Here is a 21,678-nt window from a genome sequence, read left to right on the forward strand (position 1 = left end):
GAAGCCAGCTGAGAATTCCAGTCTGCCTGGACCCAGCCATGGGTCCCTCCCATATTACGGGGGTCCAAGGAGAACCCGCCCCTAACCCCCTCAGAGGCCCCCCAGGCCCACTTCTGAGGTACTCACTGCCTGGTCTGCTCCCGGTTAGAGTAGGTGACGTTGACCACCGCCGTCTCACTCTCGGTGTTCACTGAGGAGACAACAGAACAGTCCACCACAGTTAGAGCTCTGCTGACGAACCCCAACCGTCAACAGAGGACGCAGCAGGCTGAGAATACACTCGGAGGACAGTGAAAAACAATTCAGATGACCTCCTTCACAGACACTGGAGGCTGAGCTGGAATCTTTCTGGCTTTCAGATGTAGCAATGGCGTAGCAAGGAAAATACCCCCTCCTCCACGCAAATCCCAGCACTGGAGGCCGCTTACCCTGGGAACGTTAATTAGCAAACAAGCAACACCCAATGGGTGAGATTAGCCATTTACAGAGGTAACACCTCAAGAAAAAAAATGGCTTTTAGTTTCCTTCTCTCAATAGCTCAAGAGATTTGGAATTATCTAAATCCATTCTGTGAGCTTCCCCAGAGAAGGAATTCTGGGCTCACGTATGCTAGACTTCTTGATGGCAGACATGGGACACATCAGCATCAGGCCATCACACTCATGGGTCCCAAGAAGGATTTCCATCCAAAAGCTTGAATTTGTTTTGTTTTGTTTTAAGATTTTTTTTTTAATTTAATGTATGAGTGCTCTATCTGCACGTACACCTGCAGGCCAGCAGAGGGCATCAGAACCCATTGTAGATGGTTGTGAACCACCACGTGGTTGATGGGAATTGAACTCAGGACCAAACTTGGATTTATTATTTATTATTCATTAATTCATTTTGCATCGCTGGAGATTAAACCCAGGGCCTTTACACATGCAACACTCTACTAATAAGCCTTGTGAGTCAGGGACTCACTAAACGCCACAGGCTGGCATGGAGCTAAGGATGACCTTGACCGCCACCAGGACAAGGACTAACCCACTGACAGTAGAGGGTGGAGCTACTACATTTAAAAGAAGAGAAAGGGGGTTGGGGATTTAGCTCAGTGGTAGAGCGCTTGCCTAGCAAGCGCAAGGCCCTGGGTTCGGTCCCCAGCTCCGGAAAAAAAGAAAAAAAAAAGAAGAGAAAGAGCTTCAGGCAAAGCATCGCAGCGTGTACCTGCGGTCTCGGCACTTGGGAGATGAAAGAGGAAAGTTCAGAGTTCAAGACTACACTGTACTTTTAAAGGTGGCTTAAAAAAAAAAAGAAAAGAAAAGAAAAGGAAAAAAAGAGAAAGAGATGACTCAGTGGCCAAGAGCACTGGCTGCTCACCCACAGGTCACAGTTCAATCCCAGCACCCACATGGCAGGCAGATCATAACCTTCAGTAACTCTATTTCCAAGGAATCAGCCGCCACCCTCTGGCCTCTTTGGGCACTGCACACACATGGCGAACAGGGAGAAAACTGGCTGAGATCTCCTCCGCAGCCTGGGCTGAGTGAGTACAAGGACTACACTGCAAGGGTCTGCCTACAAAGAAAGCCTGACAGCTGACAGAGCTCAGTGTGGTGGCTGCAGGATGACAATTGCTGAACAGGACTGTTTCTGAGGCCAACCTGGGGTTTGTAGGTTTGTGGGCTCCTTTTATGCTTTTTTAATCACTGAAAACTATTTCAGGTCTGCCTGTGTTCACGCGAGTAGAGGTCAGAGGACAACTTAGAGAGTCAGCTCCCTCTATCCACCACGTGGGTTCCAGGGATAGAGTGAGGTGGTCAGCCGGACAGAGCCTGTTGTTCACAGCCCAGACAGCTGCCACCTCAGTGAGTGGCTACCCAGTCTGTCTAATTTATGAGCCTCACTGCAGCAGGGCTGGGCGACAGCCACCAGCACCTTCGGCTATGCCCTGGCGTGGAAAGGCCAGCTAGGTTAGGGCAGAGAATGCCACAGGTACTGCTTACCCTTCCCACAGAGAATTTACAAATGAACACAGACCTCACACTGCTGCTTCTTTCACAAGTGGGCTGCTACACTGTTCACACAGAAGAAAGGCACTCATCCTGTGCCTTCCCAACACACATCAGGCACAATGGAATACTATTTGCTGTAAAAATTTGAAATGCTGTCATCTGAGACAACCAGCTGGAAGCAGATTACTCAGTTAAATTAAATAAGCAGGTTCTGAAGGACAAGAAACCCTGTGCTCTCAGGAACATGAAACAGGGGAAGAGTGAAGACCAGAAGAAGGAAACGGTGGAGAAAGGGAGGTCAAAGGAGAGGAAACCACAGAAAAAAGGGGAAGAAAGAGAAGGAAGACTGGAGGGGGAGGAGTCTCACTGAACGGAGAATATGGATTATAGGGAAGGAGGCCCCAGAAGAGCTGATTGGTGAGCAGAGTGACAGACAGACAAAAGAGTACATCAGGAGTGCTCCTTTCTACGTGGTATGATAGCAACAGACCACACTGCCCTATGAACTTCAGAGAGTGACAAGATTTTAAATGTTTTCACCAAGAAGCGACTGAGGAGACTGACAGGCCTGCCTCAATTGAAGCAGGCCATGATACCCATGAACATGCAATGTTCCTGGGTTGGCTTTTGTAAAAAAAAAAAATCTAAAACAGCCTCATGTTGGGGTGTGCAACCAAACCACTCCAAACTCATTTCCTCTGGAAAAGATTTACACTAGAAGCAGAAGACCTCGAAATCACATCTAATACTTTTTACAGCTTAGGATTCCTACACTTCCCTCTGTGAACCCAATAGCAAAAAGGTTTTGCCTGCCCATCAAACTATTAAGGAATAAACTTTTTTCAAACTTGTCCTTCATTTTGATTTTATGTGGAACTGAAATTACAGATGGCTGTGAGCCACCTCTGAGGGCTAGAAATCAAATCTCGGTCTCTGGAAGAATAGCCAGTGCTCTTAATCACTGAACCATCTCTCCAGCCCTCTCCCACCCCCATCCCATGTATGTATGTATGTATGTATGTATGTATGTATGTATGTATGTATGTTTCTCCATGTAGCCCTGGCTCTTCTGGAACTCACTCTTGTAGACCCACTGAAGTGCTGAGATGGAGGCAGTCTACTAACACACCCAGGACTTTTTCCTTGTACAGACAAGGTCTCTCAGACTGGAGAGAGGGCTCAGTGGTTAAGAGCACCACCTGCTCTTGCAGAGGTCCTGAGTTCAAATCCCAGCAACCACATGGTGGCTCACAACCATCTGTAATGAGGTCTGAGATGCCCTCTTCTGACATCCAGGTACACGTGCAGATAGAGCACTCATTCATTAAGTAAATAAAAATAGTAAAAAAAAAAAAAAAAAGAAGAAGAAGAAGAAGAGGAGGAAGAGGAGGAAGAAGAGGAGGAAGAGGAAGAAGAGGAGGAGGAGGAGGAAGAGGAGGAGGAAGAAGAGGAGGAAGAGGAGGAGGAAGAAGAGGAGGAGGAAGAAGAGGAGGAGGAGGAGGACAAGGTCTATGTACTGCAGGTCTATGTACATGAGGCTGGCCTCACACTCACAGAACTCTTCCTGCCTCTCAAAAGCTGAAACTAAATAAATGCACCCAGCCCTTACAAGTTTCTGTTCTTAAATTACTGAACTATTGTGATTCTTGTAAGCTTGGGACTGAGACTCCTCACTGAGAAAGGTAATGAGGCTGGGTGTGGTGGTAGCCCGGGGCTTTAATCCCAGCACTTGGGCGACAGAGGGAAGTTCCAGGCCAGCCAAGGCTACCCTGCGAGAGCCTGTCTTACTGAAAACAAGGAAAAGGGTGCTCAGACTGCTCATCACACAGTAGTCCAGTCTCATGGCTCCACCCACAGAAGGACGAATGCTGGAACCAGTGTCCAGCACATGGGCTATGCCCATCTGTGTTCCCAATGGATCTGATCACAGAACTGCCTGGTGCTGAGCCACTTGGCTGCTGTCCGGTCTTACCTTGCTCACAGTTCTCCACTGTGCCGTACTGGGCCAGAAGGCTATCCAGCACCTGGAGAGGGGAGAAAAGGTGTCTGAGCATCCTGGGGCCTGAATACCCCCACCCCAAAGCTCTGGGGCACCAGCAGGAGCCAGACATTTGGTCCCAAAGTTCCATCCCTTAGGGCCCGAAACGCGATGCATCGTCAGTGTTTGCAGGAATGCACCTGACTCTGGGTTAAGGGCCTTTTTGGAGCAGATTCAGACTTCTGCCATCAGAAAGTTCTAGAAACACTCTTCCTACCTCCTTAATGCCTCTCGCCCCAGAGCATGAGTGAAAAATGAGATCCTATTAACCTCACACCCAGTGGAGACTAGTTATTCCTACCAACTCAGTCGGACAGAGAGACTAGCTATTCCTACCAACTCAGTCGGACAGAGAGACTAGTTATTCCTACCAACTCAGTCGGACAGAGAGACTAGCTATTCCTACCAACTCAGTCGGACAGAGAGACTAGCTATTCCTACCAACTCAGTCGGACAGAGAGACTAGCTATTCCTACCAACTCAGTCGGACAGTCCCATGACCAGTCTCCACCCAACCTGTGCATTAACCTCTCCAAACACGTACTTCCCATCGGAGCTGAGGTGGAATATTCCGGATCTGTATTTTCCGACTCCTGAAAAGAAAGGAAAAGAATGATTTAGACAATTCCAGATGCTTTAGGCCCAAGACTCAGCAGTTTCTAGTCCTGTCCCAGCTTGTTATCTCACCAAAATCATAAGATGGTGGCTTCCTCCCCACTGCTAGGGACAGAATCTGCACATGCTAGATCTCCAGCCCATAAAACAGCACCCTAAACCAGGAGGGTGGCATGTGCCTTTAATCCAAGCTCTTAAGAGGCAGAGGCAGGCAGGTCTCTGTGAGCTCCAGGCCAACTTGATCTCCATAGTTAAAGCACAGTCAGAATAAACAGTAAAACCTCACCTCAGGGGAAGAAGAAAAAAAAAAAAAAAAAAACGAAAAAACCCAACAAGGATGCAGATTTCAGAGCAGATGAAGCTTTACCTGACAGCGGTCAGAGAGGAACTCAGAATCAGAGGTCCTCGGCATAATGACAGCAAAAGAGCAAACACACCGTTTTGATGCTTGCTACGGTAGCTTTCTACGAACTTCCCTCTCCATCACAACAAAGTCAGGAGACAGGAGAAAGGGGGCCTGGGGCTCTTACAGGACTGAAGTCCCACTCTTCAGGCTCACAACTGCCTGAACCCCAGCTCACTTCAGGCACCTGACTCACTGGTTATATACTCACACACATGTAATTTAAAATAAAGCAAATCTGTCAAGTAAGACAGTAACTGTAAGTTAATCTAAGACCTCTTTAGCGGGCACCTTCTTCAAGCTCTCCTTTGCTCCCGGGGCTAGGGCACAGCAATGAACAAAAGAGGCGGGATGCCTGGCCCAGGTGCTCCGGTGGTATTAGAGGAAACAATACATGTGAACAATTGCATAAGATAATAGTACAGTGGTTAAGCCCTTGGCACAGCTAGGGATCTAAACCACTTATTAGCACTGATCTTGAGAAGAGTACTTAACTTCTTTGAGCCCCGGTCTCCCCTTTGTACAACAGGAGTAATACCCATTCACAGGTAGCAGGTGGCATTAGATAGTATTTGTAAGGCGCTTAGTAGAGATGTGGAGTGAGTCCTTAGTGTGTAACAATAGATGAATCTACGAATGGTTAAGGTTCTCCAGAGTGATCGACACACACACAGCCCAGCATCAGGACCACCTTTTTTCTCCCAGGTGACTGACTATATACTTTATACTTACTCTATCCCAGGCTTCAAATGGCTCTGAAAAAAGTTGATTTCCCTTGAGGAATGCAGGTTCAGGGCTAAGGCCCAGAGCAACCCAGAGACACTGCTAAACACCGAAATCAATACCTTAATCCCGGAGTTTAAGACATTTAAATCGACTTGATGTGTTAGTCAATTGTCATTTAGATCTCTGTATATCTTTGATCCCGCACAAACCCTTAGTTCAAAGACAAGGCCCTGGGTTGGAAAGACGGCAGTACTGGATCAGAGTACTGGATGCTCTTCTAGAGGAGCAGGATTTAATTGCCAGCACACCAGGGTGGGTCACAACCTTCTCCAGAGGAAGATCATATGCCCTCTCCTGGCCCCCCACAGACACTGCGAGCACGCGGCGCACAGGTATACTCAGAGGCAAATGCCAGCGTACAATGTAAAATAATGCTGAGTCAAGTACGCTCTGCCCTCAGTGGCCTACAAGATGAGCTGGTATCCAGCTGTGGGGTGGGGCAAGCAAAAAGGAATGCAGTGTCCTAACTGAATTTGTGCTGGCCGTAGCTGTCCCAGGCAGTCTCTACCAAAGCAGAGAGATAGAAGGGGCTCTGGGATCCACTTTAGTGTGAAATTCTGAGAAGGACAATTCTTTATCTACCAGGTACAGTAAAGAACATCTGAGTGGAGCGGTGGTGGCTGCGGCTCCTCTAGCTATGTCAGCCCTGACCCTAACCCAACCTCTTTTTTTCTCCCCAAACCCAGCACTCAGGAGGCAGAGGCAGGCGGATCTCTATGAGTTCAAGGTCAGCTTAATCTACACAATGAGTCCCAAGACAGCCAAGATTATACAGAGAAATCCGGTCTTGAAAAAGAAAAAGTAAAAAGCTAAAGGAAAGATGGATCTGCTTGGACGAAACAGATTGGGCTGGGCCTGAAGGCATGAGCCATGATCTCAACAGTCTAAAGCACGATGCATGCGGTCAACAGTCTAAAGCACGATGCATGCGGTCAACAGTCTAAAGCATGATGCATGCGTAGGCCAGTCAGGAGGCGACATTGTAGTGATAGCAAAAGGAAGAAAGACAGATGGATGTAACTCAGTGTGCACACTTGTCTGTGGCAGACACAAAGCCCTGAGCTCAAGTTCCAGCACTTAACGGATAGGCAAGCAGGGTGTCAAACCCCTGTGATTCCAGCACCCACAGTACTGGCAGGAGGATCAGAAAGTGAATGCCCGATCCAGCTATGTCAGACGTGCTGTGCTGTCAGACACACACGCATGAGAAACCAACAAGCCCATTTCTGAGTCCTTAGACCTCTCCCATCAGGTACCAAATACAAGGACTGGTCAAAAGGCAGCCTTGGCACTCCCTGGTACGGGTTTCCCACAAAACACCTTTGCGACCAAACAGACTTGAGTATGTTCAGACGGGTGAAGAATCTGGGGAAATGAACACTGCCTTGGTTTAACAGCAGGAGTAGCCCAGCCCAGGACACCTCCTTCCCAGCAAATGCTTTTGGATGGAGAGGAGGGGAAGGCTGCATCTAGGAAAAAACAAGGCGTAAAGCAACTCTAATACAGGAGCCTAGTTTGAAACAGCCCATTAGTGCAACCCCAGGTCAAAGGCCGAAACTTGCCTGTCCAAACTCGGTTTGGGGCCTTCTATCCAGGAGGGCAGGAGCAGGGTGGTGGCAGTGAAACCCAACCTCTGCAAGGATGTTAATCCACATCCAGAGAGCAATGGCAGGCAGATTGGCTGGAATGTCTGGAATGTTCCAGGAGAGGGAAGGGGAGGAGGGCAGGTCTACCCAACCAATGAAAGAAAGACATCCCAGCAGCCCTCCCTCACCCCTCTAGGGCACACACCCCATCCTGGGAACCCACTCTAGGCTCCTCCCGGGCTCCCTTTTCAGCAAAGCCCCCAGCCCTGACTAAAACACGGGATGGCCTGAAGAGCTGAGGCGTCCAAGAACCTTTGTCTCCTAAGCCTGGTTTCCATCGAGGGTGGTGCTATCTAATTCCTTTCAGGCCCATACCTCACAGGGCGATGCTGGGACCAGTATAAAATGTCCTTGCTTACACTACAACCCTCCCACCTAGGGGAGGCCCAGAGGTGGCTGGGTTAGGCTGCTGTGCAGAGTGAGGGCTCACAGTGGCTCTAAATCTGTGGTTTGCAACTCTTTGGGGAACCACAGAACATCCTTTCAGGGGGGTCACCTAGGAGCATCTGAACAGGTGTACATGACAATTCAGAACAGTAGCAAAATTAGCTATGAAGTAGCAACAAAGAGAATTTTGTGGTTGGAGGTCACCACGACATGAGGATCTGTATTAAAGTGTCCCCTCATAGGAAGGTTGAGGACCACTGACTTAGAGGCTCCTGATGGACGGTGGGGAGCACAACTCCCATTTCCCCCTGGTTTCTCCTGGTGGAAGCTAAGTCCGACAAGTCCCTGACATTATTCTAAAGGAAACTCGAAGGCAGGGTGGAGGGACAGCGACAGTCATTACAGAATCTAAATAAATGTGTTCACAATGAAGGAGAAAGAAATCGTATAAAATAATCACTATGCACAAGCCCCACGTGACTCAAGTCTTCCACTCCTCCACCTCGGCTACCCTGACCCTGATCCAATAAATCAGGGTCTACCAACGCCAGGGTGAACAGTGCATATGCCCTACAGGTAAAAGGGCACCACACCAGAGCACTTTCTTCATGCCTGGAAGGCCAAGCCCCAGTCCAGCAAGAAGAGAGGACCATGAGAAATGCATTAACTGCCCTGACCCTCTAGCAACTAAACCTGTTGAAGAGATCGAACTGCCAGCAGTGGCCATTAAAGGCAATGATTACAACAGTCAAAATGGCTCCTTAGTGCCAACAGCCTGCAGCTTTCTCACTTCTGTGCCACTGCATAGCCAACCTGGGAATGTGAGGACTGGGGGGGTCAAGCCAGGGGAAAACAGGCCAGGGGAGATGTAAAGAGGCAGAAAGGTAAAAGAACGTGCCATACATCCATTACACAGTAGGCATACATGGGGGTAGGGGGTGGCTGAGGTTAGGCGTGTCCGCCAGCTCCATTTTGTAGAACTGCATGTGCTATCCATGGCTTTGTTTAACAGCCCAGGGCCCTGAGATTAAGATACACAATGAATATTTTGTCTGCATTTCATAATCACTAAACGCCAAAGCCAGGAGTAGAACCAAAGCTCTATCTAATTTCCTTTTGTTTGTTTTGGGTTTCTTGTTTGGTTTTTTTTTTTTTTTTTTGGAGTCTTTTTCTGTGTAGCCCTCGCTGTCCTATGTAGACTAGGCTTGCCTCCGCCTTCCAGTGTGCTGGGCAGTGCTGAATTAAAGGCATGTTTCGACACACCCACCCAGCCGGAGGCGATTAATTTACTTTCCCAGATGTATAGTTTTAATTTTGTTAAAAAAATCATTTTTCTAGCATACTAGAAACATGGGTTAAATGACGTTAAGATAATATTATCTGTTTTGTTTTGAAACAAACTTCTATACATTGGAATTACAAGCAAGGATGTGCTACAATGTCTGGGGTCCCAGGTGTCAAGGTCAGGGCTTTGGGATTCTAGCTATTCACCTAGTCCCACCCCACTCCTTCGTTTTTCCATGTGCACTGAACTCTGTAGCCCAGGCTAGCCTCCAACTCAGAACAATCACCCAGCCTCAGCCTCACTGAGTCTCCTGAGACACTATACTCTCCTTGTTCTTTTAAGGATATAAGGATTGCAGACTGCTCTCTTAAAAGGTTGTTTGTTTATTTTATGTGTGTGAACCAGCACACAAATAAATGCTGAACACATGTGATGAGGTGATGAGGCAGAGAGGGTCTCAGATACCCCAAAACCAGTTACGGGTGGCTCTAAGCAGTCATACCATACACATGCTGGGAACTGACCCCGATCCTCTGGATGAGCAGTAAGTGGTCTTAACTCTTGAGCCATCTTTCTTATTCACTGAGAAAGTGCCCCCCCCTTCACTTCCATACCCAGAGCAGAAGCACTGATGGCTTCTCCTCCCTAGACTAAGAAGTTCCCTTAAACCACAGTGGTGAAAGCTAGATGAGGCGGGGGAGGGTGGTGGTGACATTTTAGAATCCAGTCAATCTGCTTTTATCTCCTTGGAAACAAGGTTGAACTGGGAACTCCATACCCACCCCACCCCAAGGCCAAGCTGTGCCTCTGCCTGTGGTCTCCTCAAGTCAAGCCTTGACTCTCTGGGGAACCGGACCATTCCCCACCCCACAAGGGGGTTGGGGTGGGGTAGGACAAGCTCATCTCAAGTGTCTTGTGTCCCCAGACAGGGATTTGCCAGTCTACCTATCAGCAACTTTCCTTACTAGAGAGATTTCCTGTACATGAACGGTCTAAGTAACTGTTAGCTTTTCTTCTTTTTAGGAACATGGTAAAAGCCAAGAACACTGAACTGAAGCTGGAGTGATGGCTCAGCAGTTAAGAGCTCTCCCAAAGGTCCTGAGTTCAATTCCCAGCAACCACATGGTGGCTCACCACCATCTGTAATGGTATCTGATGCCCTCTGCTGGTGTGTCTGAAGACAGTGACAGTGTATTCCTATATATAAATAAATAAATCTTAAAAAAAAAAAAAAAAACTCCTGATAGCCAACCATGGCGGCACACACGTCTTCTTTAATCCCAGCACTCAGAAGGCAGAGGCAAGTGGATCCCTTAGTTCAAGGCCAGCCTCATCTACATAGAGACCCTATCCAGCCAAAAGCAACCCACAGGGATGCTCAAATCTGTATATATGCCATGCTACCTAATCCAGCAAAAAGCTGGATACTGGGGCTCAGTTGTACCTACAATCTCACTGCTCCTAAAACACGGTGGGACTCTGGGGAGTCCCTAAAGCCCCTAGATCTTGAGTGAAGGGAGAGAAAATAGACAGTCTCAACAAGGCCAGAACTGTTCCTCAAAGTTATCCATAAACCTCCACACACACCCGCTGCATACACTAAGAAGTTTTTAAACAAAATGTAGAAAATTGGCTTCCATGACTTTCCTTGACATTTATGGAAAGAGTCCAACTACTGGAGCCTTCTAATTCCACAGGCTATTTTGGTGGTTTCCATGTGCTGTGGAAACCACTAACCATCTAGACTCTGAGGACCTCCAACATGACCAGGTGCAACTGAAGAAATGAATCATTATTTTACTTTAAGGGTTACTATAACATCTAATTCTCTATGTCATTATTGTTCAACATTAAGTCTATTTTTAACTGTGAACGCCAGAGGACGCTGAATGCCCTGCAGGGGAGTCATGAGCCACCAGCCATGCAAACTGCGAGAGCTGTGTGCAACTTCTTGTTGTTGCTTTTCTTCTGAGACAGGAGCTCTAGCCGTACTGGAACTTTGCAGACCAGGATGGCCTTGAACTTAAAGATCCACTGGGCTCTGCCTCCCAAGTGCTAGGATTAAAGGCATGGGCCACCACTACCTAGCTGCAGGATGCACTCCCCCCAAACCCCCCAGCTGAGGACCGAACCCAGGGCCTTGCGCTTTCTAGGCAAGCGCTCTACCACTGAGCTAAATCCCCAACCCCTGCAGGATGCACTCTTAACGGAGTTGTCTCTACTCCTCACTGTACATTTAGCTGGTACCACCTCTAATGAACACTTCTCATACTTATTTTGTGTTTGAGACGGGAGGGAGGGACAGACACAGAGACATACACACTGCTCATGCGTGGAGGTCAGAGGACAACTGTCTAGAATTTGTGGTTTCTGAAGAGCCAAACTGGGGTCAGCAGACTTGGTGGCAGGTGCCTTTGATCCACTAAACCACCTCACCAGACATCTCTATTTGCTCTGTGCAGTATGAAACGTGCCAGGTTCCTGACATTAGTTATCTCCTTCAAAACCAGGAAAAAATTATTCCTGTCATCACAATATTGATTCCATGTTGGAATGATCTTTCTGATATATTTGGTAAAAAAATATCTAAGAGTTGGCTGTGGTGGCTCACACCCAGGACAGCTGAAGGAGCTATAGTAAACCTGCAACCCCGGCACTGAGGCGCGCACGGTGCTCTAAACTCCAGGCCAGGCCTGGGCTACTCACTGAAGTCCTTTAAAAATAAGGGGGGGGAAAGATAACACATTAAGTTCTTATTCCGCTTGTGCATATATGCGGCACACTCTGACTCAGACAGAGTCTCGGGATGTCGCCTAGGCTGGCGTGAACTGCCAATAGTTTTAATTCAGCCTCCAGAGGGCTGTGGTTACAGGATTACAGGCACGTGCCACCACCCACTCACCTAGCCTTACTGAAATGTGGAGATTGTAATTCAAAACTTGCATGTGTGAATTACACACTAACAGTTTTTGTGTCTCTTGGTTCCTCGAGTGCTTTCCGCTTTATCGTTGCTCCGTGGTGCTGGACATTGGTAAACTGTGCGAGCAGACCGTGCGGGCGAGTGGCCTTGCTCTCAAGAGTTTCCAGCCCAGGGGCTGGGGATTTAGCTCAGTGGTAGAGCGCTTACCTAGGAAGCGCAAGGCCCTGGGTTTGGTCCCCAGCTCCGAAAAAAAGAACAAAAAACAAAACAAAACAAAACAAAAAAAAAAAAGTTTCCAGCCCAGTGGTGTCCACCGGGCCAGCTTGCTGTCTTGGGAGCAGACGGGCTGGCTGGGGGCATAGTGACGGTGTCTACTAGGCAGGTGATTCTGCTGCTTTTACAAAAGGACCCTAAGTGACTAACCCAGGAACCAAAGCACCCTTCCAGCGCTGCACCCTTTCCAGCTCAGAGTCTGCTCATCACTGGCTCTCCCAGAGATGTCCTTGGTGTTCCAGATCATCAGACTGTCAATACTACCCTCCCGTCCTTCTTCACCACATACAAATCAGAGAGCTGGTACCAAAGCAGGTGCTGGAAGACTCTGGAAAACTTGTAAAGGGGGCCGGCCTGGCACACTCCAGGCCAGGCAGTGGCTGAGAAAAGGGTGGTGCTGGGAAGGAAGGCGGAACTGGCTCCATGCCCAGGGCTTCATGCCAGGATGATCCAGAGGTAGGTAGGGCAGCCAGACAGGCCAGGCAGCCAGCCGGCAGGCCCTCTACTGAGCTACGGGTTAGGACTGAAAAAGTGACATAGGAAGAAGACTGGAACCAAGGCAAATGCCATTACCAGCACAAGGAAGTAGAGAGGGGGCGGGGGAGGGAGGGAAGGGGGGGGGGAGAGAGAGAGAGCGAGAGAGCGCCGCACTCTTGCGCCTAGAAGGCAGAGATACCACTGGAATACACCTGTGTGCACACTGCCTTTAAAAGACTTGCTAGGGGTTGGGGATTTAGCTCAGCGGTAGAGCGCTTGCCTAGCAAGCACAAGGCCCTGGATTCGGTCCCCAGCTCCGAAAAAAAGGAAAAAAAAAAAAAAAAAAAGCCTTGCTAAAGTTTATTTGTTTTGTGTGTGTATGGGGTGGTACACGTGCCACAACATGCATGTGGAGGTTGGATGACATGTTCAAATAGGTTTGGCTCTTCCAGGATGTGGGTCCGGGGGTTCAAACTGGGGTCATCAGGTTTGGCAGCAAAAGCCTTTGAGCTTTAAATGTACATTGCGCGCGCGCGCACACACACACACACACACACACACACACACACACACACACACTGTCCCATGTGTACCCTGATCCCTAAGGCAATGCTAGACAGAAGAAAGAAATGCCCTCTGGAAGCTTTTCTGGGCTTAATCGTAATTTCCTCTCCTCTGGAAGGGCCTTCACATGTGTGTTTAATGCCAAATCGGGGTCTGAGGAACTCATGGGCTTCTTATAGAACATGGTACTTACATACCTGTTGCTACCAAGAAGTTTTAGTTAAGGGGAATGAATCACTGTTTCAGAGCAGAGAGAAGAGGACACCTAAATGGACACAATAAACTGTCCCCTCATTTCACAGACACAGAGGTCAAGGCTCAGAGGAAACAGGACTAGCTGACTTGGGAGAGGGACTAGAACTCAGCACTTCCAGGCTGCTGTGTGCTCATGTCACCAAACAGTGCTGCGTGTTCACAGACAAGTTAACACAGCAGAAGTCATTAGTGCCTGACGGTAAGAGCAGGAAAAATGCCCGTATTTTGTATGGTTAAATGCTTGCCAAATGGCTTTTAACTGCATGCGGCTCTAATTTGGGCACCAGATTTAATTTGCAGAATAGCTAACTGCCCTATAACACGGCTGGGTGGCTGTCAGAGATCTGTTACGGAGGGGAAAGGGTAGTCACCAAAGCTCTTCTCTTACAAGCTCCATCTAGAGCGGGTAGAGGAGTAAAGGTGATTGGAGAGGTGCTAGCTGGAGGAAGAGCGTCAGCCTCGGAAGCACCTAATGCACTCAGGAATATATGGGTTGATAAGGAAGCTGAAAAGTTTTCTTTTTAATTGTTTATCCCACCCCCATCCCCACCGCAGCCATTATTCATGGGGCAGCCCTGGAAGAAGCTACAACAGAAGCTGACATAGCTTATGCCTTCTAGACAAACTCCAGGTCAGCTGGAGGCAATAGCTCCCTCCTCCCCCAACCCTGGGCTTTGAATAGAATTTTACTTTTTAACTTTTTAACTGGAGGGGTCTGGCCAAGTGGAGCTAAACAGTGGGGAAAGGGAGGCAAGAAGAACCTGGGGGCAGGGAAGAGTGAGGATGAAACCTTTACTAAAGCTTAAAGCACAGTAACACACAGAAAGGAGTTTGCCCACAGAACCTCCTGTGTGGAGACAGGGGTTCCTTCAGGAGCACTGTCCTCACTCACCCTGGTCAGTCTAGAGTTTCTGGTCTTCCCAAGGCAGTGGGGAAGGTTAAAAGCTGACAGACCCTCACTGACCCCCCCCCCCCCAGTCTCCCTCAACTGGATTTGCTATCTTAACTCCTGCCACCCAGCATCTCTTCAGGAAACCTAGGAGCCAAATTACCTAGCACTGGGGAGTAGAAGCAAGCAAAGAAGCCAGGTCAATCTCAAAAGAAATCAGATAGCGCACTACCCCTGTCCGGTGAAAAGGGCTTAGCATAATGCCGAAAATCCTTAGGGTTAAAAAATAATTTATCTTATCAGTAGAACGGACTCTGGTACAACCTCCCCAGTTGCCAACAAATACCTGTTGGAGGTGAGCGAGTTTGTTCATTAAGAGTATATGCTAAGGGTTGGGCTCAAGTTCTTAGAACTACTATCCCCGCCATTCCTGCCCATCCTGATTCCTGCTGGGATTGAGGTGGGGAGGTAAAAAGCCCTCCAAAGGGTCCTCTCCCCCAGGTTCAGAGATTAAGAGGCCGGACCACCAGCGCTTTCCAAAATGGCTCTCGGCCACCGGGACAAGGAAGAAAGGCGGGTCTTCAACAGCTCGGAGGACCTGGGCCTTGGACACAGCCTTTCACCAGGGAGGGTTGGAAAGCTGAGCAGTCAGGGCAACTGAGGAGGCAGCGCCGGGGAAGGGCGGCGGCAGCTGAGGTGGGGGAGGGTGGCAGCAGCTGGGGGGAGGAGGGGAGCCTGCAGGCCGCGCAATTGAGAAGGCCCGAGCAGCTGAGAGGCCCGGCCTGCGCCCCAGCCCCTCACCTCACGGGGGAAGCCCAGCGCGCTCTCCCACCCCAGCCCCTGGGTGGGCTGTTGCACTGCACAGGGACGGGGGACAAGGATGCGCCCCCATCCCTCTGCTACGATCTAGAAAGTTCACGCACCAAGACGCCCTGGGCACCCGGGGACGCTCAGCGGGTCCGGAGGGGCCCCAGCGGCCCTCGGTCGCCCGCGCAGGGCCCGTGGGGGAGGGGCCGCGCTGGGGGCTGTGGGTGGGGGTGGGGACCGGGACTTTGCCCTTTGTCTCTCTCTCTCCCTCTCTCTTTCTCTCTGCCGAGCCACCGGCCGAAACCCGACCCCATCGGAGAGCCAGGCAGCCGGCGCGGGGCAGGCTCCCCCTCCGGGGTTCTTTAGTAAATCCAGACCCGACCTCCCCGTGGTCAGGGCCGTGACTGAGGTGGTCCAGTGGGGGAGGGGGCTTCCCGCCTGCTAACCGGCCTGCAAACATTTAAGGGAGAGCCGGGCAGGGGGGCAGGGAGCCGGGAAGACGGTGGGAGTGGGGCCGCTGAGGCTGGGAAGGAGAAAATGACCCTGGAGGCGGCAATCCTAAGGGATATTGTCCGGGCGCCCAAGGTGGCCAGAACCAGCCAGGATGGGGAGGCCTTCCACAGACAAGGCAGAAATGGGATCTGGGAGTGGGGCAGAACCTAGGGGCCCTGGGTATTCCGGGAGGCTCAATAGCAAGTTATAATGGAAGTCATCCTTGTCCCGATAATAAAATAGGGTGTTAAAGGGACTGAAAATCCCTTACCAATCCCTTTAGGGTGTCATCAATTATGTTACTAATATGAAGTTTTAAGGATGCAGCTTTGCATGTACTGAGTTTACAAGGTCTCTTCATACAAAACCTATGAACCTGGAACATGAGGCTGATGGGAACTTCTCCATTTCCAGGTAGCAAGAGAGGCTCAGAAAGATTGAGTAGCCGAAGAAGGCAATGGCTAGTAACAACATAAGGCTTGTTCCTGCTTCCCAGAAAAAACATAATGGGTTCTTGCTCCCTAGAAGCCAATGTACAAGGTTAAGAATTATGATTCAGCTGACATTAACAGATGTCCCTAAAAAACTGAAGAGTGAGGAGGAGAAAGGCATCTCAGTCTGCCCTGAACCCAAGCTCCTGCTTCCACCCCCACCACCCACAAAAACTAAATAAATAAAGTAAATATATAAAAACCAGGAAGCTATCAACCAAAAGGCTGGAAGGTCTTTGCCCAGGTTGTTTCATCGAGTTCCTGAGAAGGGGGAGAATCCAAGTGAGGAGACTGGAGGCCCGGAAATAAACCATGATCCCTGGAAATCACCACAGAATCCCTTTTTCTAATTTAGTTACCCGCACAGGGGAAGCTTGTGGACTCCCACCATTTTTGTTTCTTTCAGTCTGGGAAGGAAGAAGGCCCAAGGGAGGGACAGATACACGATTTTGTAGCACTTATGCTACTCCAATAAAACTCAAGAGAAGATGCAGCCTGTGTTAGAGACCGCTCAGCTCCAGACACAAATGTCAGGCTTTGAAAGCAAACACGTCTGTGTTAGGAAGGCTCTGTGTTAGGAAAGCCTTGTGTTGGGAAGGAAGGCTGTGTTGGGAAGGCCCTGTGTCAGGAGGCCCTGTGTCAGGAGGCCCTGTGTCAGGAGGCCCTGTGTCAGGAGGCCCTGTGTCGGGAAGGCCCTGTGTCAGGAGGCCCTGTGTTAGGAAGGCCCTGTGTTGGGAAGGCCCTGTGTCAGGAGGCCCTGTGTCGGGAAGGCCCTGTGTTGGGAAGGCCCTGTGTCAGGAGGCTCTGTGTTAGGAAAGCCTTGTGTTGGGAAGGAAGGCTGTGTCGGGAAGGCCCTGTGTCAGGAGGCTCTGTGTTAGGAAAGCCTTGTGTCGGGAAGGCCCTGTGTCAGGAGGCCCTGTGTCGGGAAGGCCCTGTGTCAGGAGGCCCTGTGTTAGGAAGGCCCTGTGTTGGGAAGGCCCTGTGTCAGGAGGCCCTGTGTCGGGAAGGCCCTGTGTTGGGAAGGCCCTGTGTCAGGAGGCTCTGTGTTAGGAAAGCCTTGTGTCGGGAAGGCCCTGTGTCGGGAAGGCCCTGTGTCAGGAGGCCCTGTGTCAGGAGGCCCTGTGTTAGGAAGGCCCTGTGTCAGGAGGCCCTGTGTCAGGAGGCCCTGTGTCAGGAGGCCCTGTGTCAGGAGGCCCTGTGTCGGGAAGGCCCTGTGTCAGGAGGCCCTGGCTGTGTGGCTGTTCCATACAGGTCTGGAGAGCTTTTCTGGTTTTCAGTTGAATGTGGCAGTGGGATGAAGGCAAGAACACCCATGTAGTTCCTTTGCTTGCTAATAAGGGGCTCTTCAGCAACCCAAGCTGACTCAACTCAGCACTCTGCATCCTAGCTCCCAAGTGCTAGAATTACAGACATGACTACCACATGGGGCTCCTCTGCAGGCCTTCTAGAACAGCATGCAATAAGTTAGATACATAGGCCTCTCCAATTGGAGGAGGACCAGGTTTGACCCTTGGTCCGCCCACATACTGCTCAGAGGCTCACCAAGAGCACTAAGAAGTGCTTCAGCTCCCCCCCACACACACACCTAATTCTCCCAACTGAATGCCAACTCCACTCTTAGGAGATGAGCTACCTTCCTACCTTCCTCCCTGCCAGACAGCCAACTCTCCTTAATTCACTCTTTTCTTTTTTCTTGCCTATACTCCAAAATCCAGTTTAGCTGCCACCCCTCCCTCTGTTCAGGCCCTTGAGTTATGGGTATGTGCCCCTGCACCTGAATGCACAATCCAGGGCCAGTCACAGCTCTCTCCTGGATCTAAGGGAAAGCACTGAGCGCAGATGTGAGGCATTCCTCCTCCTCCCCCGCCTCTTCCTTCTCCCCTTCCCCCTTTCTCCCCCCTCCCCTCCTCCAGCTAAAAGGAATACCTTCCTCTTTTCTGCTCCCCCCCACCTCAATAATCCTTCTGCCTGCCTTTCCCACCCTCACTGAGAGAGATCCAATGCAGCTACATAAAAACCCAGTAAATGAACATGCAGGGCAGTGGTCAGCAACAATTCGAGACCACTTCATCTCAGAGAAAATGGAGGGAGAGTAGATTCCTAAGGTGAGAGTTACTTATTAAAGTTTTTCTGATAAACCCTAAACATGGGGCTGCTCTTTCGCTTGTTCCTTATTTTACCTCAGATGTCTAACAAAGGAAGGAACACGCAGATGAATGAATGTGTATACAAGGCTAGAGTTAGCAATTGCTAAATATTCTCCCATTTATCTGTTACATGTTTAATTTTTAATAGCCAGTGGCTGGTTGGAAAATTAAATGCTCACCCCAGGCTGCTAATAGCGTAGAGTCTATTTGTCCTGAGAAAGGAAAGCAAAGGATCTACACAGGGAGCTACTCACTCAAGGTGGCCAGCAAAAAGCAAGGGTTTGACTGCCTCAGACAGACATGGGGTTCCTGAAGATCATCCCACTTCTACCCAGAGCTCATTTCCAGTAAGACCCTCCACTCTTCTCACAAGCCCAAAGCATCCCCTTTCTGAAGCGTCCTCACTGTGCGTCCTGGCTGGCCTGAAACTTACAGTGAACCCTCTGCCCCCTGCCTCTCCAGAATGGGGAATCACAGGTATGCCCTGGCCACTTTTACTCGAACAGATTACTAAAGTGATAAACAGTCCAGAGTAAAGGGGCTGGGAGGCCGCTCAGTGGCTAAGTGCGCTGGCTGTTCTAGAGGACCCAGGTTGTATTCCCAGCACCAACATGGCAGCTCACAACTGTCTGTACGTCCAGCCAGGGGACCTGACCATTCTTGTGGCCTCTATGAGTAACGCTCAGGTAATACACTGTCATACATGCAGCAGGCAAAACACCCATGCACACAAAAAGACAATTTTAAAAAGACTAAACCCCAGGCTGGGAGTGTTCTCACTGGTAGTAGTGCCTGGTATTCAGTAAAACTAGGGTTCCACCCTCTGAAATACCTCCCCAGCTCTTGTAATGGCCTAGTACTTATTTTCAAAGCCCTAGCAGATGCACCGCTGCAGGAAACCCAGCTCTCTGAATGACCATCCTTTGCCCTTTAATGCGAGGCGCTCTCTGTTACAGTTACACTTTCCCAACCAGAGAGGCAGAAGAACCAACATCTTCACGTTCCTTTCACCCAGCAGCCCCACCTCAGTTCCTAGCTCCCCGACATTTTCTCCTCCCTGGAAGGTGTAATGGGAAGTTGATGAGCCCAAAGCCATCCCAACTATGACTCATTCCACTCTGTATTAACAAATGATAAAGCCCTTTATAGTAACTGACTAAAGTCACAACCCTGCTAAAAAGCCAGAAACCACACCCAGATTGAAAGCCTTTCCCGTACCCAGTACGAGAAGGTTTACACCTCAAGGCTGAGGACGTGCACACAGTATCTGTCCTATCTGTCCACTTGGAACAAACAAGGTGAAAGTGAACATGAGATGGGGTTTTAGGTGGATTCTGTGGGACCGCTTCTAGACAGGGAACCAGGGAGACGATGGGAGGCCACAATAAAGGGAGGAACTGTACTCAAGTCACCTCCAGGCCCTAATTTCTAAGTGCCTATTTTATGAGCTTAATAAAGACAGAATATAAAAACCAACATCCATGCTATCTCCCACCAGGGTAGAAAAGCTGCTCTTCCTTGCTCAGAACCCACTGCCCTGTTCCTCCCGTCCTCACACTTCTGTGGATTCAAGTGGTTCTCTCTCCCACACACCTTTGACAGGAACTTCAACAGCGAGATCACAAAGCAGCACCTGAACCATGATCAGGACCTCAGGAATTGTAATAAATGACCATTTCTCCTAATAAACAATCTAGTCCTCTCCTCCATACTCGCCCTGCTGCATCCTCCAAGCCTAGGAGTCAGTAATGTGGGAGCTCTGGGAGGTTGCCGACAGCTAAACGTCATGAAGGCACACTACAGAGCCCCCACCGTACAATACACACCCAGGAGCAGAGGTGAGCGCTAGGCTGTTGGGGCTAGAGTGAGACCTTGTCTCAGCATCAAACGAAAGCAATAAAATAATGAAAAACAAAATATGTACCTAATCCACCAAGTACAAATAAACACCCAATCTAACCATCACTACCCCAAGTTGCCATACACAGCCCAAATTCTTCATACATATTTTCAAACACAAACACACACACACACACACACACACACACACACACACACACACGATTCCAATTCTCCTGGAGCAACCACAGCTCTAGGAACAGAACATAAAACCTGAAAAGAAGGTAGAGAGGTCAAGCAGCAGCAAAGCCCGCGGCCAGCTACCTCAGCGAACTACTGCTGTAGCAACAGTATTAGCTGCTACACACTACTCTTCCTTTTTTAAAATTTATTTTTATTTATATGAGTATACAGTAGCTGTCTTCAGACACACCAGAAGACAGCATCAGATCCTATTACATATGGTCGTGAGCCACCAATGTAGTTGCTGGGAATTGAACTCGGGACCTCTGAAGAGCAGGTAGTGCTCCTAACCACTGAGCCACCTCTCCGGCCCCACTACATACCACTCTTAGCATGCTTCACAGTGAGAACCTGAGAACCCCTGCTTTGAACACTGATCTGTGAAGTTATTTCCCCAGACCATTTACAGAAGGTGGACAGGGGATCTGGGCTGGACTGAGACAGCCTTGGGAACTGTCCTCCCTCCTGATCCTTAAGAATTTTGAATAATGCCTCATCTTTGGCCAGCATGATCCACATACGAGAGTTCCAGGATAGCCAAGGCTACACAGAGATCTTGTCTCAAAACACACAAGGAATTTTGCACAATTCATGCCCTTTTCACCACCAAAAAGACTCAACCTTTAATAAGATTGACTTTTTAGTTTTTGAGACAGGATGCTTTTACAGAGCCCTGGCTGTTTAACCTGGAACTATGTACACCAGGCTGGCCAAGAATTCAGAAGATCGACCTGCCTCCTCAGGGATCAAAGGTGTGTGCCAACACACCCAGCCTAAGACCAACTTATTTAAGGCTTTTTTTTTTTTTTTGAAAGATTTATTTATTTATTATATATAAGTACACTGTAGCTGTCTTCAGATACACCAGAAGAGGGCATCAGATCTCTTTACAGATGGTTGTGAGCCACCATGTGGTTGCTGGGAATTGAACTCATGACCTCTGGAAGAGCGGTCGGGCGCTCTTAACCGCTGAGCCATCTCTCCAGCCCTTATTTAAGGCTTTTTAATCTGTTGTATGTGTCTGTTTTTATGTAGGCCAAAGGACAATCTACTGTTTCAAGGGTACTTTCTATATACACGAATTTGTGGAGGCCAATGATGCCCCCCAAATTGGACATAGAGATGGT

At 49.3% G+C, this 21,678-nt stretch overlaps 1 protein-coding gene across 1 annotated transcript in view; it reads right to left on the minus strand.

Annotated features, from left to right (window-relative positions):
• Igf2bp1 (insulin-like growth factor 2 mRNA binding protein 1) overlaps nucleotides 1–21,678 on the minus strand; it is a 42,794-nt gene that overhangs the window by 12,467 nt on the left and 8,649 nt on the right. Inside the window, 3 exon segments of the mRNA NM_175594.2 lie at nucleotides 127–190; nucleotides 3,967–4,018; nucleotides 4,577–4,625. Coding sequence (NP_783184.1) covers nucleotides 127–190; nucleotides 3,967–4,018; nucleotides 4,577–4,625 — 165 coding nt within the window.

Source organism: Rattus norvegicus, chromosome 10 (assembly GCF_036323735.1).
Source record: "Rattus norvegicus strain BN/NHsdMcwi chromosome 10, GRCr8, whole genome shotgun sequence".
Taxonomy (NCBI): Eukaryota; Metazoa; Chordata; class Mammalia; order Rodentia; family Muridae; genus Rattus; species Rattus norvegicus.